Raw genomic sequence first — 17,083 nt, forward strand, 5'->3', positions numbered from 1 at the left:
AAACAGGATCGATCATAGGAAGTTCACTGATCGATCATACTTGTATTACACAGCCAGAGGGAATTTTGGTTGATCAATCATCCCTGATTATGATTAATCAACTTAACTTTTAATGACCAATGGTAACATATTGATGAATCAATCCATCAATCAATAAGTCATTGTCTGACAAAAAAATAGCCATTATGATTGATTGATTGATCAATCACTTTACAGTGATCGATCAATCAGATTGATCAATCAAAGTACTGACTTTTGTAAACTGGCAAAAAATAGCTAGTTTGACTTGGAAAAGTTATAAATAGCCCACCAAACCTCACATAAAGAAGCTAATGAGGATTTATTGGTAAATCCGTAAACCTTTATTCTCAATGTTTTGCAAATCTTCTTTGAAGTGCTTTTGAGTGAAAGAGAGCTACACACTTGCATATTCCTCATTCTTTTCTTCACCTATCCTTGCATTTCATAGTAGTCAAACTCCCATATACTCTACATTGTGCTGAAAAGAAGTGGAAGTTTGGATCCTTAAGGAGAAGGTACTCTCCAAGCGTTCGGTGTAAGTTTTTCCTTTTTTTGTTTTTTATTTGAGAAAGGTTCATCTAGAACCTATTCACTCTAGATATAAAAGCCTAGAGAGTGTTAGAATCTAACCAATCTCTTGGGGAGATTGAGTTTATAAAAAAGTATGTATTGAACTACATATGGCTTAAAGAGAATCATAATCTCTTTATGTAAATCCCAGCTATTAGAGTTTTAACTAGTGGAATTTACCAAACAAGGGTTCTTCGACGATGCATACCAATATGAGAACATCAATAACGAAAATTCTTTTGTATCCTATGGTTTGTGAATGTTTGTTTGACTTTAAAATTGTTATATGGTATGACTTTTAATTGCACGCCTTACTTAAGTTTTTAATTTGTAAATTTCAATTCACCCCCACTTAAGAAGCCGCCTAGGCCACTGGCTACTGCAACCCAAGTAATTGATCTGGAGAGGACAAGGATGAGAGTCACACTACAATAGACTGTTATGATAAGGCTTGAGGCCTAGATGAGTTAGATGATGAGTTTGTTAGCTTCTTGTGGTATAGTGACTCATTCCAGTGACTTTGGATTATTCTCACAAGACCCAGGCTATTCTAGTTCCTCCATCCTGGTCCTTCATTGCATTTTTTTTGTATTTTTATATTATGTATTTCATTTTTTGGACTTTCGACATTATTTATTAAATATACTTTTTGTACATTTTCTATATATATTTTTACATATATTTTCAATCATATAATATTTTTTCATTTTGTATAATTTGTATGTTTTATTTTTATTAAATATTTTAAATAAGTAAATAGGAAATTTAAATAAAAATAAAAATATAAAAATGATTCTCGAAAAAATGATTTCCATTATTTTTTTGCTTTCTATATAAAATTTAATTGATAAATATTTTTAAAATAAATAAATAATTCTCAACAAAATAATTTTTTCGATAATTAATTTTAAGAAAATAAATTGAAATTAATGTTTGGAAAAATTATTTCACCTATAAAAGTATTCTTGGGGTAATAATTTCATCGAGAAAAAACTCATTATTGTCGGAAAAATTCATTTTCTGCCGGCAATTACTTTGTGTGGGTTATTCTCAGCAAAATTTCTTGGCACAAAATATGCTTTTCTCAACTAATTTTATTGTAGTGACAATTCAATACCCCCTTGTTCCTCTACCCACTCACCTTCCACCTATAGTTTGACCCACACTTTCAATGTCTATCTTTTTGCCCATGGTTTTATTATATTTTTGGTTGCATCATGCTTTTGCCATTGTTAAGAACTTAAAACATGACAAGAGTTTGAGAAGTCTCACTGGGACACTTTGCAATCAACACTGGAATACTACACAAACGCTTAGAGAAACTCCAATAAAAACCCCTCGATTTTCTTAAAAATATAAACTCTCCAAAGTGTTTAATGAATCAAATAATCTATTTGAAGCGATTGTTTTCACTCTTAAAGAATCGCATGTTTCATATAAAAGTTAGACTAATTTCTAAGATCGAATTAAGTGAGATTAAAAGATGATTGAGTTTGTGAGCTCATCAAATGTTCACCCATCTAATGTGTTGTACTCAAATAATATTGTATGCATAGTCCTCTGCCCAACGCCTTATGTACGATCTTCTAACACTCCGTGGTCTAACTAAACTATTCCAATTTCTACCATTATCGGTTTACATAATTTTTTTACTATAGCCAAAGAGATAAATTATGTACAATCTTCTAACTCTTGAAGGTCTAACTGAACTATTTCAATTTCCACCATTATCGACTTAAATAAAATTTTGACTATAGTCAAAGAGAATCAAATAGTACATATACACACATCCTTGGTCCATCTCCTCATAAATTCACATACCATTCAATCTTTAACATAACTTAATAAAAATTATAAAAATATTTAAAATATATAGCAAATAATAAAAATAAAAAATAAAAAAACGGATTCATATAATAGTTCTATGCAACAAATAGAATTTGATTTTCCTAAATAATGTTCAAGTAAAAATATACATTTAAAAAAAAAATATATCTTTTAAGTAATAAAAAGAAAATTAAGGAAAATACTTAAAAGTAATATTGGTATATGTAAAACATATTTAAATTATTAAAATAGTTTGATGACTGAGTAGAGACAACGGACCCAGCGGTTCGTAGGTTTCAAAGTAGGAGCAAATAGTTTCCTCGGTTCGGAAAGCCCTCGCCGACTTTCCATAGCCTTGGTTCTTCTGGTTTTCCTCTTAGCTGTGATTCCTTTATCGCCTCTCTCGGCATCCTTCCGCTTACTCATGGCTGCGACGAGGTTGTCGCTCTTCGGTACCTCTTTCTTCACTCTAAGGACTACTACCAGGCCGCCGCCACCCCTCCTGTCCTTTTCTCGTCTCTTCTGGACTTTTTCTCCTCGCATTCAGTACTTCTCCCTCTCCAGCATACAGTGTAACAAAACTTTGCAGTTCCACTCTGACGTCTCCGCTGCAGCTTCTGATTGTACCCCGCCTATTCCCAACTCGATTACTCACCCCTGGCCCGAGTGGGTGAGTTTCCTGGATAGGTTAAAGAGCAAAGGATACTTTCAACGAGAAACTTCGTCGCAAGAGGGACCTGACAGCGGGGTCACCATTGATGCTTCCGACTTCAATTGTGTGAAGAGTGCCTGCATGAACTTCGCGCGGGAGCGGTTCGACATTCTCAGGTTAGTTGGCCTCGTTGTCTTTTCTGTTTGATAAAAGATCATTCATTTTCTCTTTTGGCCATAAAGGGTGGTGCTTCCCTTGGCAGTCTCTCAAGTTCAGCGGTTCTAGCAACTTGGATAGCAAACATATATCAATAAAGCATAGTGCTTCCCTTGGCTGTCTGTCAAGTTCATTGGTTCTAGGAGCTTAGCAAATATATAACCACAAAGCATGGTGCTTCCCTGGCAGTCTATTCAGTTCGGTGGTTCTGGAAACTTGGGATAGCAAATATAAATTTGTAAAAATTGGAGGTTTCCTAAAAATTCTCTAACATACCACCTTTTTCTGTCATTTAATACTATAAAAACACGAAGTTAGTCGGGAGTACCTTCCTCTTCCAAGTGATATTGTCTCTCTGCTTTTTATTTTTCTCTCTTTTTTCTTCTTCTCATATACTCTACTCCAAGTATCCAAGACCAATGTGTAGTTTTGCGATTATACTGAGACTGGATGCTTAAACCTTAAGAAATTTAGTATCTCCTGCTTTTAATTCTTGCTACTTCTGTTGTAGGTCACTGGGTAAAGATGAGATTCAAGCTCTTGTAGAGCGTGGATGCCCTAACTTGTACCGCAAAGCTGTGAATTCTGCAAAAAGATTGAGAGCATATGTCAGGCTTGATGAAGGAGAGGTAAAGGTTTTATTTCATCTTCGTCATGCTCTATTTTAGGGACACGAGATGTTTAAAACAAATAGAAAAGTAATTTTTGTTAACTTGAGAGAGACATGAGTTGATCGATGTTGCTGTCAACCAATCATAATGTCCATTTACAGCAGCTCATGTCACATTTCTCTTGGTTGTTTGCAATGATGTCCCTTGAAGTTGCAAATCAAGCTTTCTTTCTCTTTACATGATGGGAGAGCAATGGGTTGGGCCGCGGTCGGGCTGGAAACCCAACCCTGCCCTGCAAAAAACTCGTGATAGGGTTGAATTTTCAACTTGTCTCCTTCCCACCCCCTAACCTTATCCCTTCTCCATCCCTCTTAAACCCTTGGGTTGTTGCCTTGCCCTGTTGCACCCTCAATATTAGAAAATTCAGTTTAAATTACAGGAGAATTCAATGCTTGATACTCTCCTAGCTTGATGTTGCCTGGACAGAAAAAGCATTGGAAGAACACCAAAACACACAAACTGACAAAGAGTCTTCCTAGATGCGATTTGTTGCTCTGATACCATGAAAAAGTTAAGAAGGTAGAGAGTTGAAAAGAGAGAATGAGAGGGAGAGAAGGTGGAGAAGAGAGAAAGTGAAGAATGATCTGCGTTGGAGGATGTGCATGCCCCCCAACCTCTATTTATAATAAGGTTTGAATACACTTACAAATATGCCCGTACTTAAGTGAAACCCTAATCTCTCTATATCTTGTATTCTATGTGTCCTCTTTATATGAAACTTGGTCCATAGACATAGTTGGACATACAAAACAAGATTACATCAAGACATATAGAGAAAGATAAGGTAAAATAACCAAAATGCCCCTGTACCAAAATGTTAGCTTTTAATGCGAACTGATTTTCAGTGACTACTTTTTATGATTTTATTCTTTTTTTTAACACTTTCTCCTTCTTTGTTTATTTTATTTTTTATTTATTACCATGAAGAGAGAACAAAAAGCGGCATTTATTTCATTTTTATGTTTCTATTTAATACTAAAGTTTATGAGCCAACTCGATGAGCCTCGAGCTGAGCTGTAGAGCTCGCCTCGGTTTTGTAAACAAGTCTTATTTAAGGTTTGAGCTTAGTTCAAGCTCGAAATAAATCACGCCGGACTTGAGCTGCTCAGGAACTGGCGCGGTTCAGTGCCACCCTCTAGCAGCACCATTCTCTTGCTTTCGCATTCATCTCTATGTTCTGGAATTTGGGGGAGTGAGAGACTAGTGAAAGAGAAAATAAGTGCACGATTTTTTTTATTCCATTTATGCACTCTCAGATATGCTTTTTCCATATTTTGTTGTATCAACAGAAAAGTATTAATGTAATATATTTTATAAACTTCTGGATACATAAATAGTGGACTGCGTCGGGTTTTGGGGGTTAACCCTGTCCCCAAACCGAACCGCTTCGCACTTCTGGCATGGGCCCAGCTGAAATCCTTATTTACATATGAACCACATTCACTCAAATGCATGTAGTTTTAGTTTGTCTTATCTTCAGGCTAATTGGACATAAAATGGTGAAAGCCGTAATAAATTTATTAAGACACTGGATGTTGTTATCCAAGAGAGTACTTTCTCGAACACAATCTCAGCAGACAAAAATGCTTATAACTGCAGGTATGTAGTGCTTGCAATCTCCGAGGAGCCTGTGATAGAGCATATGTTATAGCAAAGGAAGATGAAGGGGCTCGTACGGTGGATGTTGTGCGGGTGTTGTTGTCCTATGCAATGGAACAATCAGATGCTGAGAGTTCTATTGCTAGAGAGCAAGTTGAAATGCCTGCTCGCAAACTGCTGTCCCAACTGATTGAACTGAGTGGCACATCTATCGATCCATCACTTCCAAAGCCCGCAGTAAAGCTCATGACGCAGAAAGAGAAGGTGTCACTAGTCAGTGACTCTGAAAAACATTTTCTAAATGATGAGATGAAAAGAAAGGATTGGATCTGTTCCAAGTAAGTTCCTCAAGTGCTCTTATTGAAATTGATATTTTTTTATTTATTCTGCACCTATTTCTTTTCTACATGTTTTATTTTTTAATGCCTTTTCACCTTTATTGTGAGTAATCTCCTAAAATATTTGACACATTTCTGGAAAAAAATGATGGTAATTTTCTGAACTAAACTGTGTAGGTGAGGTTCTGTTGGGTAATTCTTGAAACAAGACATGATTCATGGCAAATAGATGAATGGTTATGGATAAACTGACAATATAAATTCAAAATGAACTGCACAGTGAAGGATTAGCCCCTCTTTGCTTTTCTGTTTGTTTGCTGCACTTGTCTTTCGGTTTTGGGGAGGGTTTCCTCTGTTTTTGCTCTGTCATTTTTTTGTAAAGCTCCTATTACTCTATTTTTCTTGTGCATATTTTACAACATGAAGCACAGGAATTTATTAGGCAAGAGTTCTTGCACGTACTATGGTATTCTTGGCCTGAATGAGGTTGGTTATGACTGGTGAACAGCACTGATGGTGGCTAGAGTTGTCCAATGGTGATTTGTGGTGTCTTGTCTGTGTCACTGGTGGTTAACAGTCAAGAAATGTTGTCAATAACCACTGCCCACCGGCAATAAGCTATGGATGAAGGATACTAAGAAAAGTCTCTTACAAATTGTGTAGTTTTATTTCAAGGGAGGAATTTTCTTTGCCCTTGTAGCTAGATTTCTTTAGTAAAGCAAAAGAGTTGTAGTAGTAATTTGTTGCTTTATGCTTGTTATCTTTTCAGAAATTACACCATCTGAAGGCAAAATATTTTTCTGCCTTGCTTTCTTCCATTCCAGACTAAATTAAATTCCCTTTCATGACATCATAGTCAGTCACTCCAGAAAAATTCTATTTTCATCTTTTTGGTCAAACAAGTAAAAAATAGAATTTTTGAGTTCTAATAACCAAGTGCGCTTTGCTTTAGATTTCACATCTGCTTTATCTGAATACATTTCTCATTTTTGTTTTTCTACATAGATTTGGACTAGTCTTTTCTGGTCCATTTCTCTGGTTTTCTTTTGTTTAACCAGATTTATCTTTACTTGGGCAATAACTCTTAAAAAGGGGAAGAGGGGGGGGGGGGGGGTTTCTGGTCCATTTCCCCCTAATTTCCTGCATATGTTATCTTATTTAGTCAAATTCCAACATAATTAATAGCTGTTTCTCTTCAAATATAAGCAGATTTTAACCATTTTTCTCTTAATCAAGTCTCTTCCCAAATTCCAGCTATTGTCCATGTATTTTTTCTCCTTCAATCTGCCAAAATCTGTTTTCTTCTTTCGACCATATTTCAATTTTGTTAGTGGTCAATCTTGCGTGAAGTTACCCCAACTTCTTCATCTTCCTAGACTTATAATGTTTCTTGAATTTTGATTTTAAAGTTGCAAAAATTACTACCATTTATCTAATTGATGGTCAGAATTACCTTCCTTGGCCTATTTCTGTTAAAAATTTCTTGCTAATAAAGGTTTATCAAATCATTTGACAAAGGGGCCTAAAACGAATAATCCGTGGATTAAAGGTGATGCTCACATCATCCATTGGTTGATCAGCAGTATGGAAATCATATCTATTGTTCAAGTACAGTGAAGGAGGTTTACACTTTTGAAGAAACAATTTTTGGTAAAAAAAGAATTTGCTGACATTGTATAACTTATTTGAAGAGGCACAGAAAATAGATCGAGATCTAAATAAGTATAGTTGTGTCTTGATTAGTCGTTCTCTCACGATGGATTGGGGGCACCGGTGATTGGGTGGGGGAAGGGGGGAGTGGGGTTGACTGAATTGGCTTTAGTTGGGTATCATAATTGGATTGGATTCTGGTAATTGGATCTAAAACCCTAAGTAATAATTAAAGAATGACAACAACATTTATTTCTCTAGCTTTCCGTGTTCCCAAACAGGTCTTAAACATGATAACTAGAATTCCAGGATAAGTTGTTGAATGGATTCATCAGCCCGAGACCAAAAGGACATAGCCGAATTGCCATGCCTACGGAGGTTTTCCGCCGTCAGGATACGATTGTGGAGGGCGCACCATAAGAAGAAATGGACTTTCAGGAGAGTAGAGACCTTCCACGCAATAGCATTATCGGGGGAGGGCGGGGGGATCTTCAACTCTCCCGGTGATGAGCCGATAAGCCGTAGAGACCATGAAAATGTCGCTGGAATCAGGAGTCCAGATGATCTTGTCTTGGCTGGAGGGGTCTGATGTCAACACAATGGACTTTGGATAGAAGTTGGGATTCTAGCATGGCTTCCGGCTCAGAGAGGCCACATCTGCAGTCCAGAGGACCAGAATTCAGTAACCTTAGCATACCGTGTGAGGCAGATGGGCAACAAAGGAAGCAAAGGTGCTGGAGAGGGTCTTCCCATTGCACCAGCAGTCAAACTAGAAGCTAATGGAGTCCCCCTTCCCTGCAAAGAAGCTGACGCAGGAGTGGAAGGTGCTGAGTAGAGGGAGAAAGGAGCACCAGAGTGGGGTGAGATGCCGACATTCGCCCCCATTGGTCCACCAAATCCCAGAAAGCCTTAGATTCCAAGCCACCATCGGTCTCCAAATAGCCTTAGGAACATAGTTGAATTTCCAGAACCATTTCAGGAGGCAGGCGCTGTTCATATTTCAGGTTAGGCAAAGGTCTAGACCACCGGCCCTCTTGGGCTGGCAAACCTCATCCCAACTAATTAGATGATACTTGAAGGTGTCACTAGATCCCCTCCATAAGAAGTGCTTCCGAATTCTGTCTATAACATTGCATATCTTCATAGGACAACGGATGAAGGATAAGAAGTAAGTGGGAATTCGATCCAGCATTGCTCGAAGAAGGGTGAGCCTTCCAATCGATGAGACTAAATGTCCATGCCAGGTGGCAAGCCGCCGTTCCAGCTTCTCAATGATAGGGGCCCAAAGTTGCTTGAGAGATCTGCCATCAAAGATTGGGAGGCCAAGATGGGTGGTTGGGAGAGGTCCAATCTGGCAGCCCAAAAGCGAGGCCATGACTTGAAGGGAACTATCCGATATGTTGTATCCCAGTAAGGATGATTTGCTCCAATTCACCTTTTTCCCCGAGGTTAACTCAAAGAGTCCGAGGAAAATCTTAATGTATTGGATTTCAACCAGAGTGCCCGTTTCAAAAAGGATAGTGTCATCTACGAATTGTAGAACAGGGACGTCAAATTTTGGTTGGGGTGAGACTGGATGCAGCCATCCCATAGCTCGGGCCGAACGAACCAAGCTGGATTGATACTTAGCAACAATGTTAAATAGTAGGGGGGAGAGGGGATCCCCCTGCTGTAGGGGTGTGACCAAGTATTTTATATCACAACTTAAGTACATTGTGCAAAGTTTATCAGCCTTGCACTTGTAACATGGCTGATACGGTGAAACATCAAGAGGATTGTATGTTGATTATAGATTTGACCACTTTGGAGCCTTAGTCTAAGAGAGTTAAGGGTCAAATTTTATCAGTGAGACAATTCTACAATTGGATGTGGTTTTTTCTAGAGTGAGTTTAGCTGATTTTGTTGTTCTAGTGTTGACTTTGATGAAGAATGTTGACAGAAGTTTAGAAGGTCGTTGGGGGTGTAGCTAGGGGACAAACATGAGGTTTAGAGTTGTTGAAAATTTATTACGTTCTTCATTGTTGGGGTTATGCTTGAAGGTAAAAGAGGCTGCTTTGACATGTGAACTTCTCATTCAATGTAGGGATGGAGAGAGAATTTGAAGGAAGAGATAATTCTACAGAGTAATCAGGTTGGGTGGAAGAGAGAAAGGGAAGGCTTGTGGTGTAGAGATGGGGTAGAGCTTGAAAGGGAGGGATAAGGAAGTTGAATTAGGGTTCACAGGGGAGAGAGACTCCAGGGTGAGTGGAAATTTTGTGTTTTGTATTGCTTAACTTGCTCACAAGAATACATGTATTTATAACTCATGCAGGCTTCAAAATTTCCTTATTTCCTAAATTCCAAAATTGCCCCTGCTTAACCTAATCTCTGAATTACTCCTCTAAACCCCTTATTTAGCCTACTAAAATACTAAAATCACTCTTTATACTTCTCTACTCATTGACCTGCATAGAGGTTTAATTAAGTGGACTAGATTAGGTCATCGATGACTTCAAAAACTAAACCAACTCAATTAAAAAATCAGTCCTTACTCTTACTACCGAGGTTTGGAACAATTCCCCCTTTCTTGAGATGAACCTTGTCCTTAAGGTTCTCATATTGTAGGCCCACTACTTGATTGTTGAGCTATCTTTGTGTCTAGTGCAGCCAAATCACTTCCAACAAAGCCAAACTTCTTGAACCCAAGCATTCCATTGAGCAAACAAGCCATTTTCATTAGCCTTCCATCGGGCCCACTTTCAAATTCTTTTTAGTGGTCATATTTTCCTTCCATCATTTGCTATTTGAAGATGCACATAATGTCACCTTGTTGTAGCCGCTTAAATCCCTATATGAACTGGTTGCTTGTGAAGGCTAAGAGATACATCGAAGCCCATAGTTGATATCTGCCTATGTGATGGAATCCTATTAAGGCACTTCCTGTGGTATTCATCCTAGGCCTGTTGCCTATAAATACTCACATCTCATCTTCTTGGTAAATTGGAATCCTTAGTGCATTTTACAAACTCAACACTAAGGAAATTCTGAATGTTGCCACTATCTATGAGAATAGTGACGGGCCATCGGTTGATGACCCTTCAATGGGGACGTTTTCTTGCTTTGTTTCCAATGAAGCGCATAATAAGGTCATGTAACACAACTCAAGTTCATACTAATCCTTGTTCCTAGCCAACTTGTAAAATCTAAGATACAAGGAGAAATAGAAGAAGAAAGAAAAAGGAAGAAAGAAGAGAAGTTGGAAAAGGCTGCTTTAAGAGAGCAACAACCGTTAGGTCTTAAAAAAAAGGGGTCTTCGGTCAACCTTACTTCCTCTTATAAACTCATTTAAGTGAAAAGATTTCAAAAAGACTTATATGCCCCTCTATGCTTACACACATATCTCTCTCTAACTTCAAATGACAAGATAATTTAACCATATAATTCTAACATAAAGACAAGATATTAGTTTCCTATTAGGGACATACTGTAGGGAAAAGACTAAAATAGCCCTTTTCACATATATTTCAACACTCTTAGTCATGCTAAAGCGTGATATGCTAAAAAACCCTAGCTTGTTACAGAAATTTCTAAATTCTTTCTTTCTCAAAGCTTCAGTAAAAACATCACTAAGGTGATCTACAAATTTAACATAGGGAGTGACTATGGCTCCACTTATTACGATATCACAGACAAAATAACGATCAATATTTGCATGTTTAGTTTGTTCATGGAACACTGGGTTACATGCAATGAATTTTACATCCTGGTTATCACAAAACATTTTTATAGCTTTGTAGTAGAAAAACCAACCGTGTGAGTCTTTGTTTAGTACTACTTTTGCATTGGAGTAGCCGACTTACTATGTTTCCACCAATAAAAACACAGTATTCCGAGGTAGGTTTTTTATCCAATTTAGACCCTGCATAATTAGGATCCAACCTAATCTGCAAGTGATTATGTGGTGCATACAATAACCTTTTTCTTGGTGCACCTTTCAAATATTGTAATATTTTGTGCCCTAAGGTAGATTTTCTATCCAATTTAGACCTTGCATAATTGGGATCCTCTAATGTTTCCTCGCATAATTTTCTATCAAAGATTTTCCTCGGTTCTCGCATCATTAGCTCTCTTTGATCTCTCCCACGTTGACTGCTTTCATCGAGTATCCCTTCTCGGATCTTGAGATTGAAGACACCGTTATAGGCCTTCTCCATGATAGAGCCCTGGGTCTTGACGCTTATAATGGCAAGTTCTACAGATTATGTTAGCCTGCCTTGAAGACGGATATTCTCTCCATGGTTCGCAACTTCAATGAATGGGGCATCACCTTTGAAAGCATTGGTGCTTCCCTCATCACTCTAATTCCCAAGAAAGCAAATGTTGAACACCTACGTGACTTTAGACCGATTAGTCATGTATCTAGCCCATACAAGATGATTATTCGCATCCTGGCCGGCTGTCTCAAGGTTATTCTCCTCACTCTATTCACAGAGGTCAGAGTGTTTGTCTTTGCGATAGAGACATCCTGGACTCCGCCATGTCTGCTCATGAGATTATCAACCACCTCTCCAAGCTGGGCCTCCCCTGCTTGCTCCTCAAGCTTGACCTTGAGAAAACCTTTTGACCGTGTGAATTGGACACTTCTAGAAGATGTCATACAATGTATGGGCTTTGGGGACAGATGAGGATTTTGGATTCTGAGTTGCATTTCGTCGGCCTCTTACTCCTTGCTCTTCAATGGCACCGTCTGTGGCTACTTTCATGGCTCCCGTGGCATTCAACAAGGAGATCCCCTCTCCTCGCTACTCTTCAATCTTATTGCCGAGTATTTGTCCTCCATGTTCTACTCGGCGCATAGCCTTGGTTGGCTTGATGCTATACCGGATCAGAGGGCCTTCCATATCCCGTCTTCCAGTTTGCAGACGACACCATTTGTTTTGGCACTGGCACTTTTGACCAAATCCGCTATATCAAAGCTCTCCTTAGTCTTTTTGAGATCACATCCAACTAGAATATCAACTGGAGTGAGGCGACTATTATGGGAATTCATATTGATAGCCCTTTATTACAACTTATGGTTGACACTTTGGGTTGCTCGATCATGATTCTCCCCTCTACTTATCTTGGGTTCCCCCTCATTGACTGAAGCCTTTGAAAAGGGCTTTGGGCCCCGGTGATTGAAATGCTCGAGCGTCATTTGTCTACTTGGAAAGGGCGGCTGCTCCTCTCTAAAGCTGGCAGATTGACACTTCTCAGCTCTTGTCTTGCAGGTATACCCAACTACTTCCTTTCCTTTGTTCTTAGCCCTGCCTTTGTTTGTCGGCGCATTGACATGATTAAAAGGCTAAGGCGATTCCTGTGGTGCGGAACCAACAATGAGTTTCATTATATCTTCTTAGTTGGGATGATGTCTATATGCCGAAAACTATGGGTGGATTGGGGATTAGTCGCACTAAGGATATGAGAGCCACTCTCCTCCTCAAGTGGTTCTGGAAACTCAATTCTAGCTCAAGAGCTGTTTAACTTTTTAAATAAACAAACAAAAAAAGATAGCAACTATCAGGGCAAAGGGGGAAAATAGACACACTATCATAACACATGATAGCATGGGTTTTAAGCCTCAGTGAGATACTATTTGATGTTATGTTATAATAGTCTTGGTTGTTTAGCATAATTCTAGACCCTGAGCAAAATAGTTAATAGAGTTCATGCATATGATAGCTTTCCTCTCTCTGTCTTTCTGCCTCTGCCTTTGGCTCTCTGATTATGAAATGCAACACAGGTATATGTTCTAATCTAGTTTCTGTACTGAAAATTTTGCATGGGGAAATGATTTAAGCCTGTCCTTTTAGGTGCAATTTCATGAACTTTGCAAGGAATGTACAATGTCTACAATGCAAAGAAGGTGCACCTGCACCCTGGAGAGAAAGTTTTAAAGAGGTGGAGATGAAAAAAGGCGATTGGGCTTGTCCTGGGTATGTTAGTTTAGTATTGATGGCTCTCCTCTCTCTCTCTCTCTCTCTCTCTCTCTCTCTCTCTCTCTGCCTCTGGCTCTTTGATTATTAAAAGGAACATCATTATATGGTTTATTTTTATCTTGGTACTGAAAATTTTGCATGGGGAAATGAGTTGGTCGTTTCAGGTGCAATTTCATGAACTTTGCAAGGAATATACGATGTCTACGATGCAATGAAGATGCACCCAACAGAGAAAGTTTTAAAGAGGTGGAGATGAAAAAAGGGGATTGGACTTGTCCAGGGTATGTTAGTTCATTTTGATTATCTAGTAGGAGACATGGCAATTTGAATTTTTCTAATAACTCGAGCTTACAGGTGTCAGTTCATGAACTTTGCTCGTAATTCTACATGCCTTCGCTGCCAACATGCACGCCCAAAACGGCAGCTACTTTCTGGAGAATGGGAATGCCCATCGTATGACTCTCTTCCTTCTAACTCCTTTTGTTTGTATGCATCCATATGATACTTCCAATCAGTTACTACTGGTATTAAGCATCACAATTCATATATTACCAGTCCAACATATATCTGACCCATTTGCACCACAATTTGAATTTTTGAGCAAAAATTTGCTATTTTTTGGTGCTTTTTTTTAATTGTTCATGCCAAGATAATAATCTGAATAATATATGTATTTTTTAGATGTGATTTCTTGAACTATAGAAGAAACTTGAAGTGCTTGAAATGCAATTGTGAACGTCCGCAAGATGGTGGGAATCGATTCCAGGATGTATCTGGGGAGCAATATGATGATCGAACATGGAGGAAACCCAAAATGGGTGCTGGAAGGAGAGAAGTAGATTATGGAGATAATGAAGAGGTTTTTGATGAAGAGTTGTCTCAACGAAAAGGCAAGGCTAGATCATTTATATGAACCACTAAATGATAAAGAGTTCTTTGTGATGTATGAATTGATGTTCATTCAAGGGAAACATCTGCACTGAACAATTTTGTTTCTTGAAATATAGCTTACAGGTTTATACATAATCTCGTCTCCTCCTAGTTTTGATTCTTACGTGGCTGCAATGTCGTCAGCTTGTATGTATCCAATTGCAAGAATCTATCTGAATTTTGATCGATAAAAATGTAATGTATCAAAATGTAATGAACACTTAGCAGGCAAGAATGATGCAATTTTTAAGATTAAGAGACCCATTTTTTTTCTCTTTATGAATGTTTCAGAAGACCAGCATTATAAGATTCTCAATAAGAGCATTTCAAGATCCTCACTCGTAGTGGAACAAAAAGAAACTCAATGCTCCTGAAAATATACAAGGGTGATAAAACGCCATCATTGAAAAAGAAAATAAAACAGAACACGAAGTGTAAGTGTGGGAAGAGAGGTGAAGGAGAAACTTTGATCACTGCAGACAGTAGAAAGAAAATACAAACAACCAAGCACGAAGATACCCATGTTGTCTTTTGAAAACTATTTTGGACTATTTACACTGTCTTGCATTATTAAGTCTTTCAGTTACTGCTTCTTGCTCTTCGTTCGGATGCTTGTTGGACATTGTTGAACAGTCTTGAGTTAATGCTTGTCCTACTATTTGTTTGAAAGAGTTTGGACTGTACGTTTTCAATCTTTCTTAATTGATTGCTCGAATGAGTCATATCTATTTGTTAAACATTGTGCTTTTTATCGATCTCACCATTCTTCAGGCATTTGAACTCCCTTTGATCATTTAAACGGTGCTCCATTTTGCTGCTTTACTGTTCATCATTTTTCATTTGAGGAATGCCATCCATTGTGTGGCCATTCGAATAGTCTTAGTAAAAATTTGTGTTTGTTATCATCAAAATTAGGTTGATGGAGATCTTGAGACTAGAAACGTTCTAATATTATCCCCCCCTTTGTTTTTTAATAATGACAAACACTTCTGAGATAAAGAAGTATAATGCACATGTTATGCACTTATGATGGCAATGCATAAGGCTATCCCAAAAAATTTCAAGCTCCACCAACAAGTTGTTCATTTTATGAGATTAATTGCTTCTTTCCACCTTTTCATTCTACATTTTAACTCCCCTTGTTTTTAATCTTTCTTTCGTGTCATGTTTTCACTTTTAATATTTCTTATCTCAGTTCTTCTCCCCCTTTTGACATCTTCAAAACTAAAATAATTACATTCTAAATCTAGGTATGCTCCCCATTTGCATTTACAAATTTAAGTATTCATGCACACAAACTCTCCCTTGGTTTTTCTCCTCCCCCTTGGTGTTTTGACTGAGTATTCATAGATTAGTTGCAATTTTTTTTTTATCAAGTTCATAACCCTCTTTTAAGAGATCTTGAGACCAAAAATCGTCTCAATTTTCACAAATACAGAAGTATACTAGGCATCATAACAAAACTTAGCCTAAAATCAGAATGAAAGTATGTGATGCTAAGCTAGCAATAGCCCCACATTAAGTCACACCTTTCTAAGGTTGCTTCTTTCTCCTTTCTTTTTCAATGCTACATGACCTTTTGGGCAAAATAATCTCCTTTTTGGTGGCCCCTCAATTTTAGACTCCTTTTTCTTTCATGAGTCCTCCCTGCCTTTATTTTCCGAGTTATTATCTTCTTCTTGCTGCTACCTCCATTTTCATACCCTCATTTCTAATCTCCTTCCCATCATCTTCTTCTTTAAACTTATTTTCTCCTTTCCCTTCTCAGGTCCTCTCAAACTCTTTGTGAGGTATCCTTTTTAGCTGCCTTTTCTTCTATGAAACCCAACTTGAGATACAATTATCTCAAAGTCTAGCTCCTCATTTTTCATTCATTTCTCATCCCTTTGCTTTCATTTTATTCACACCCTTAATTCCTCAAAATACTTTCTTCCTTTTATTCTTCGTAAAATTGCCTATAGACCCATTATCTAAAAAATATCGGAGTCTATCCAACATTTAGCTTTAGTCAAGTCTTTTTATTCTTCACCCAAGAGGTGTTTTTTTTTTTTTTTGTGCTACCCTAAGAAAGTGAATAGTCTTTTTGTTGTGCCATAAAATTGGGTTATTTTTTTCCATGGGAATTGAGCGGAGTGTGTTCCAGACTATGACCGTTTTAACTAGTGTATGGAGTTTTGTCATATGCTTGGAGTGATTTTTATTCTCTCACCATTATAATGTGCTAGTTGGGTCTCTTGGTAAAGAACAAAGAGATCCCCAACTTGAGGGGGTGAAGTAGAAGAATGAGGTAACCAACGATGAAAATTCCATGTGTTGTGGTAATCAAGTTTTGCGTGGCTAGAATATCAAAGTCAGGGGGAGACAATATGAGAAGAAGATAAAGACTACAAACAAGATGTAAACAAGAATAAGATGAGTCAAAGCAAGACAGTCAAAATTTATTTTTCAACCACACAAGTTCCTTGACCTAGATTATTTGCAAATGAAGTTACAAACACCAGTTTGAGGCGGAGTGTTAAGAGACACCCATGTGTGTAAAGGTGTCATGACTAGTAAATAAGGAGAACTTTCAAAGAGATAACATATAATTGTAATTCTACAAGCTAATTTATGTCTTTTTTCCTTTGAATCATGTAGCTCTAGGGGCATTGA

At 37.8% G+C, this 17,083-nt stretch overlaps 1 protein-coding gene across 1 annotated transcript; it reads left to right on the plus strand.

The window, feature by feature from the left end:
- Window positions 1–2,776: 2,776 nt before the first annotated feature.
- LOC137956482 (zinc finger protein VAR3, chloroplastic) lies at window positions 2,777–14,682 on the plus strand. The gene is made up of 7 exons (XM_068804005.1): window positions 2,777–3,246; window positions 3,798–3,915; window positions 5,557–5,894; window positions 13,376–13,498; window positions 13,666–13,782; window positions 13,856–13,954; window positions 14,183–14,682. Exons 1-7 carry the CDS (start codon window positions 2,843–2,845, stop codon window positions 14,412–14,414), a joined length of 1,431 nt encoding a protein of 476 aa, XP_068660106.1. The 5' UTR covers window positions 2,777–2,842; the 3' UTR covers window positions 14,415–14,682.
- The last annotated feature ends 2,401 nt before the right edge of the window (window positions 14,683–17,083 follow it).

Source organism: Aristolochia californica, unplaced genomic scaffold, assembly GCF_029961685.1.
Source record: "Aristolochia californica isolate CCGP_79_NKW_82.1479 unplaced genomic scaffold, dmAriCali1.0.hap1 SCAF_2, whole genome shotgun sequence".
NCBI classification, from domain to species: Eukaryota; Viridiplantae; Streptophyta; class Magnoliopsida; order Piperales; family Aristolochiaceae; genus Aristolochia; species Aristolochia californica.

What these genes read in the sequence shown, in the direction of transcription:
- LOC137956482 (XM_068804005.1), top strand. Translation starts at nt 2,843, where the DNA reads ATGGCTGCGACGAGGTTGTCGCTCTTCGGTACCTCTTTCTTCACTCTA. An exon ending in TCAGGCTTGATGAAGGAGAG is followed by an intron (nt 3,916 to 5,556) that starts GTAAAGGTTTTA and finishes TTATAACTGCAG; the next exon opens with GTATGTAGTGCTTGCAATCT. An exon ending in GGAGAATGGGAATGCCCATC is followed by an intron (nt 13,955 to 14,182) that starts GTATGACTCTCT and finishes TGTATTTTTTAG; the next exon opens with ATGTGATTTCTTGAACTATA.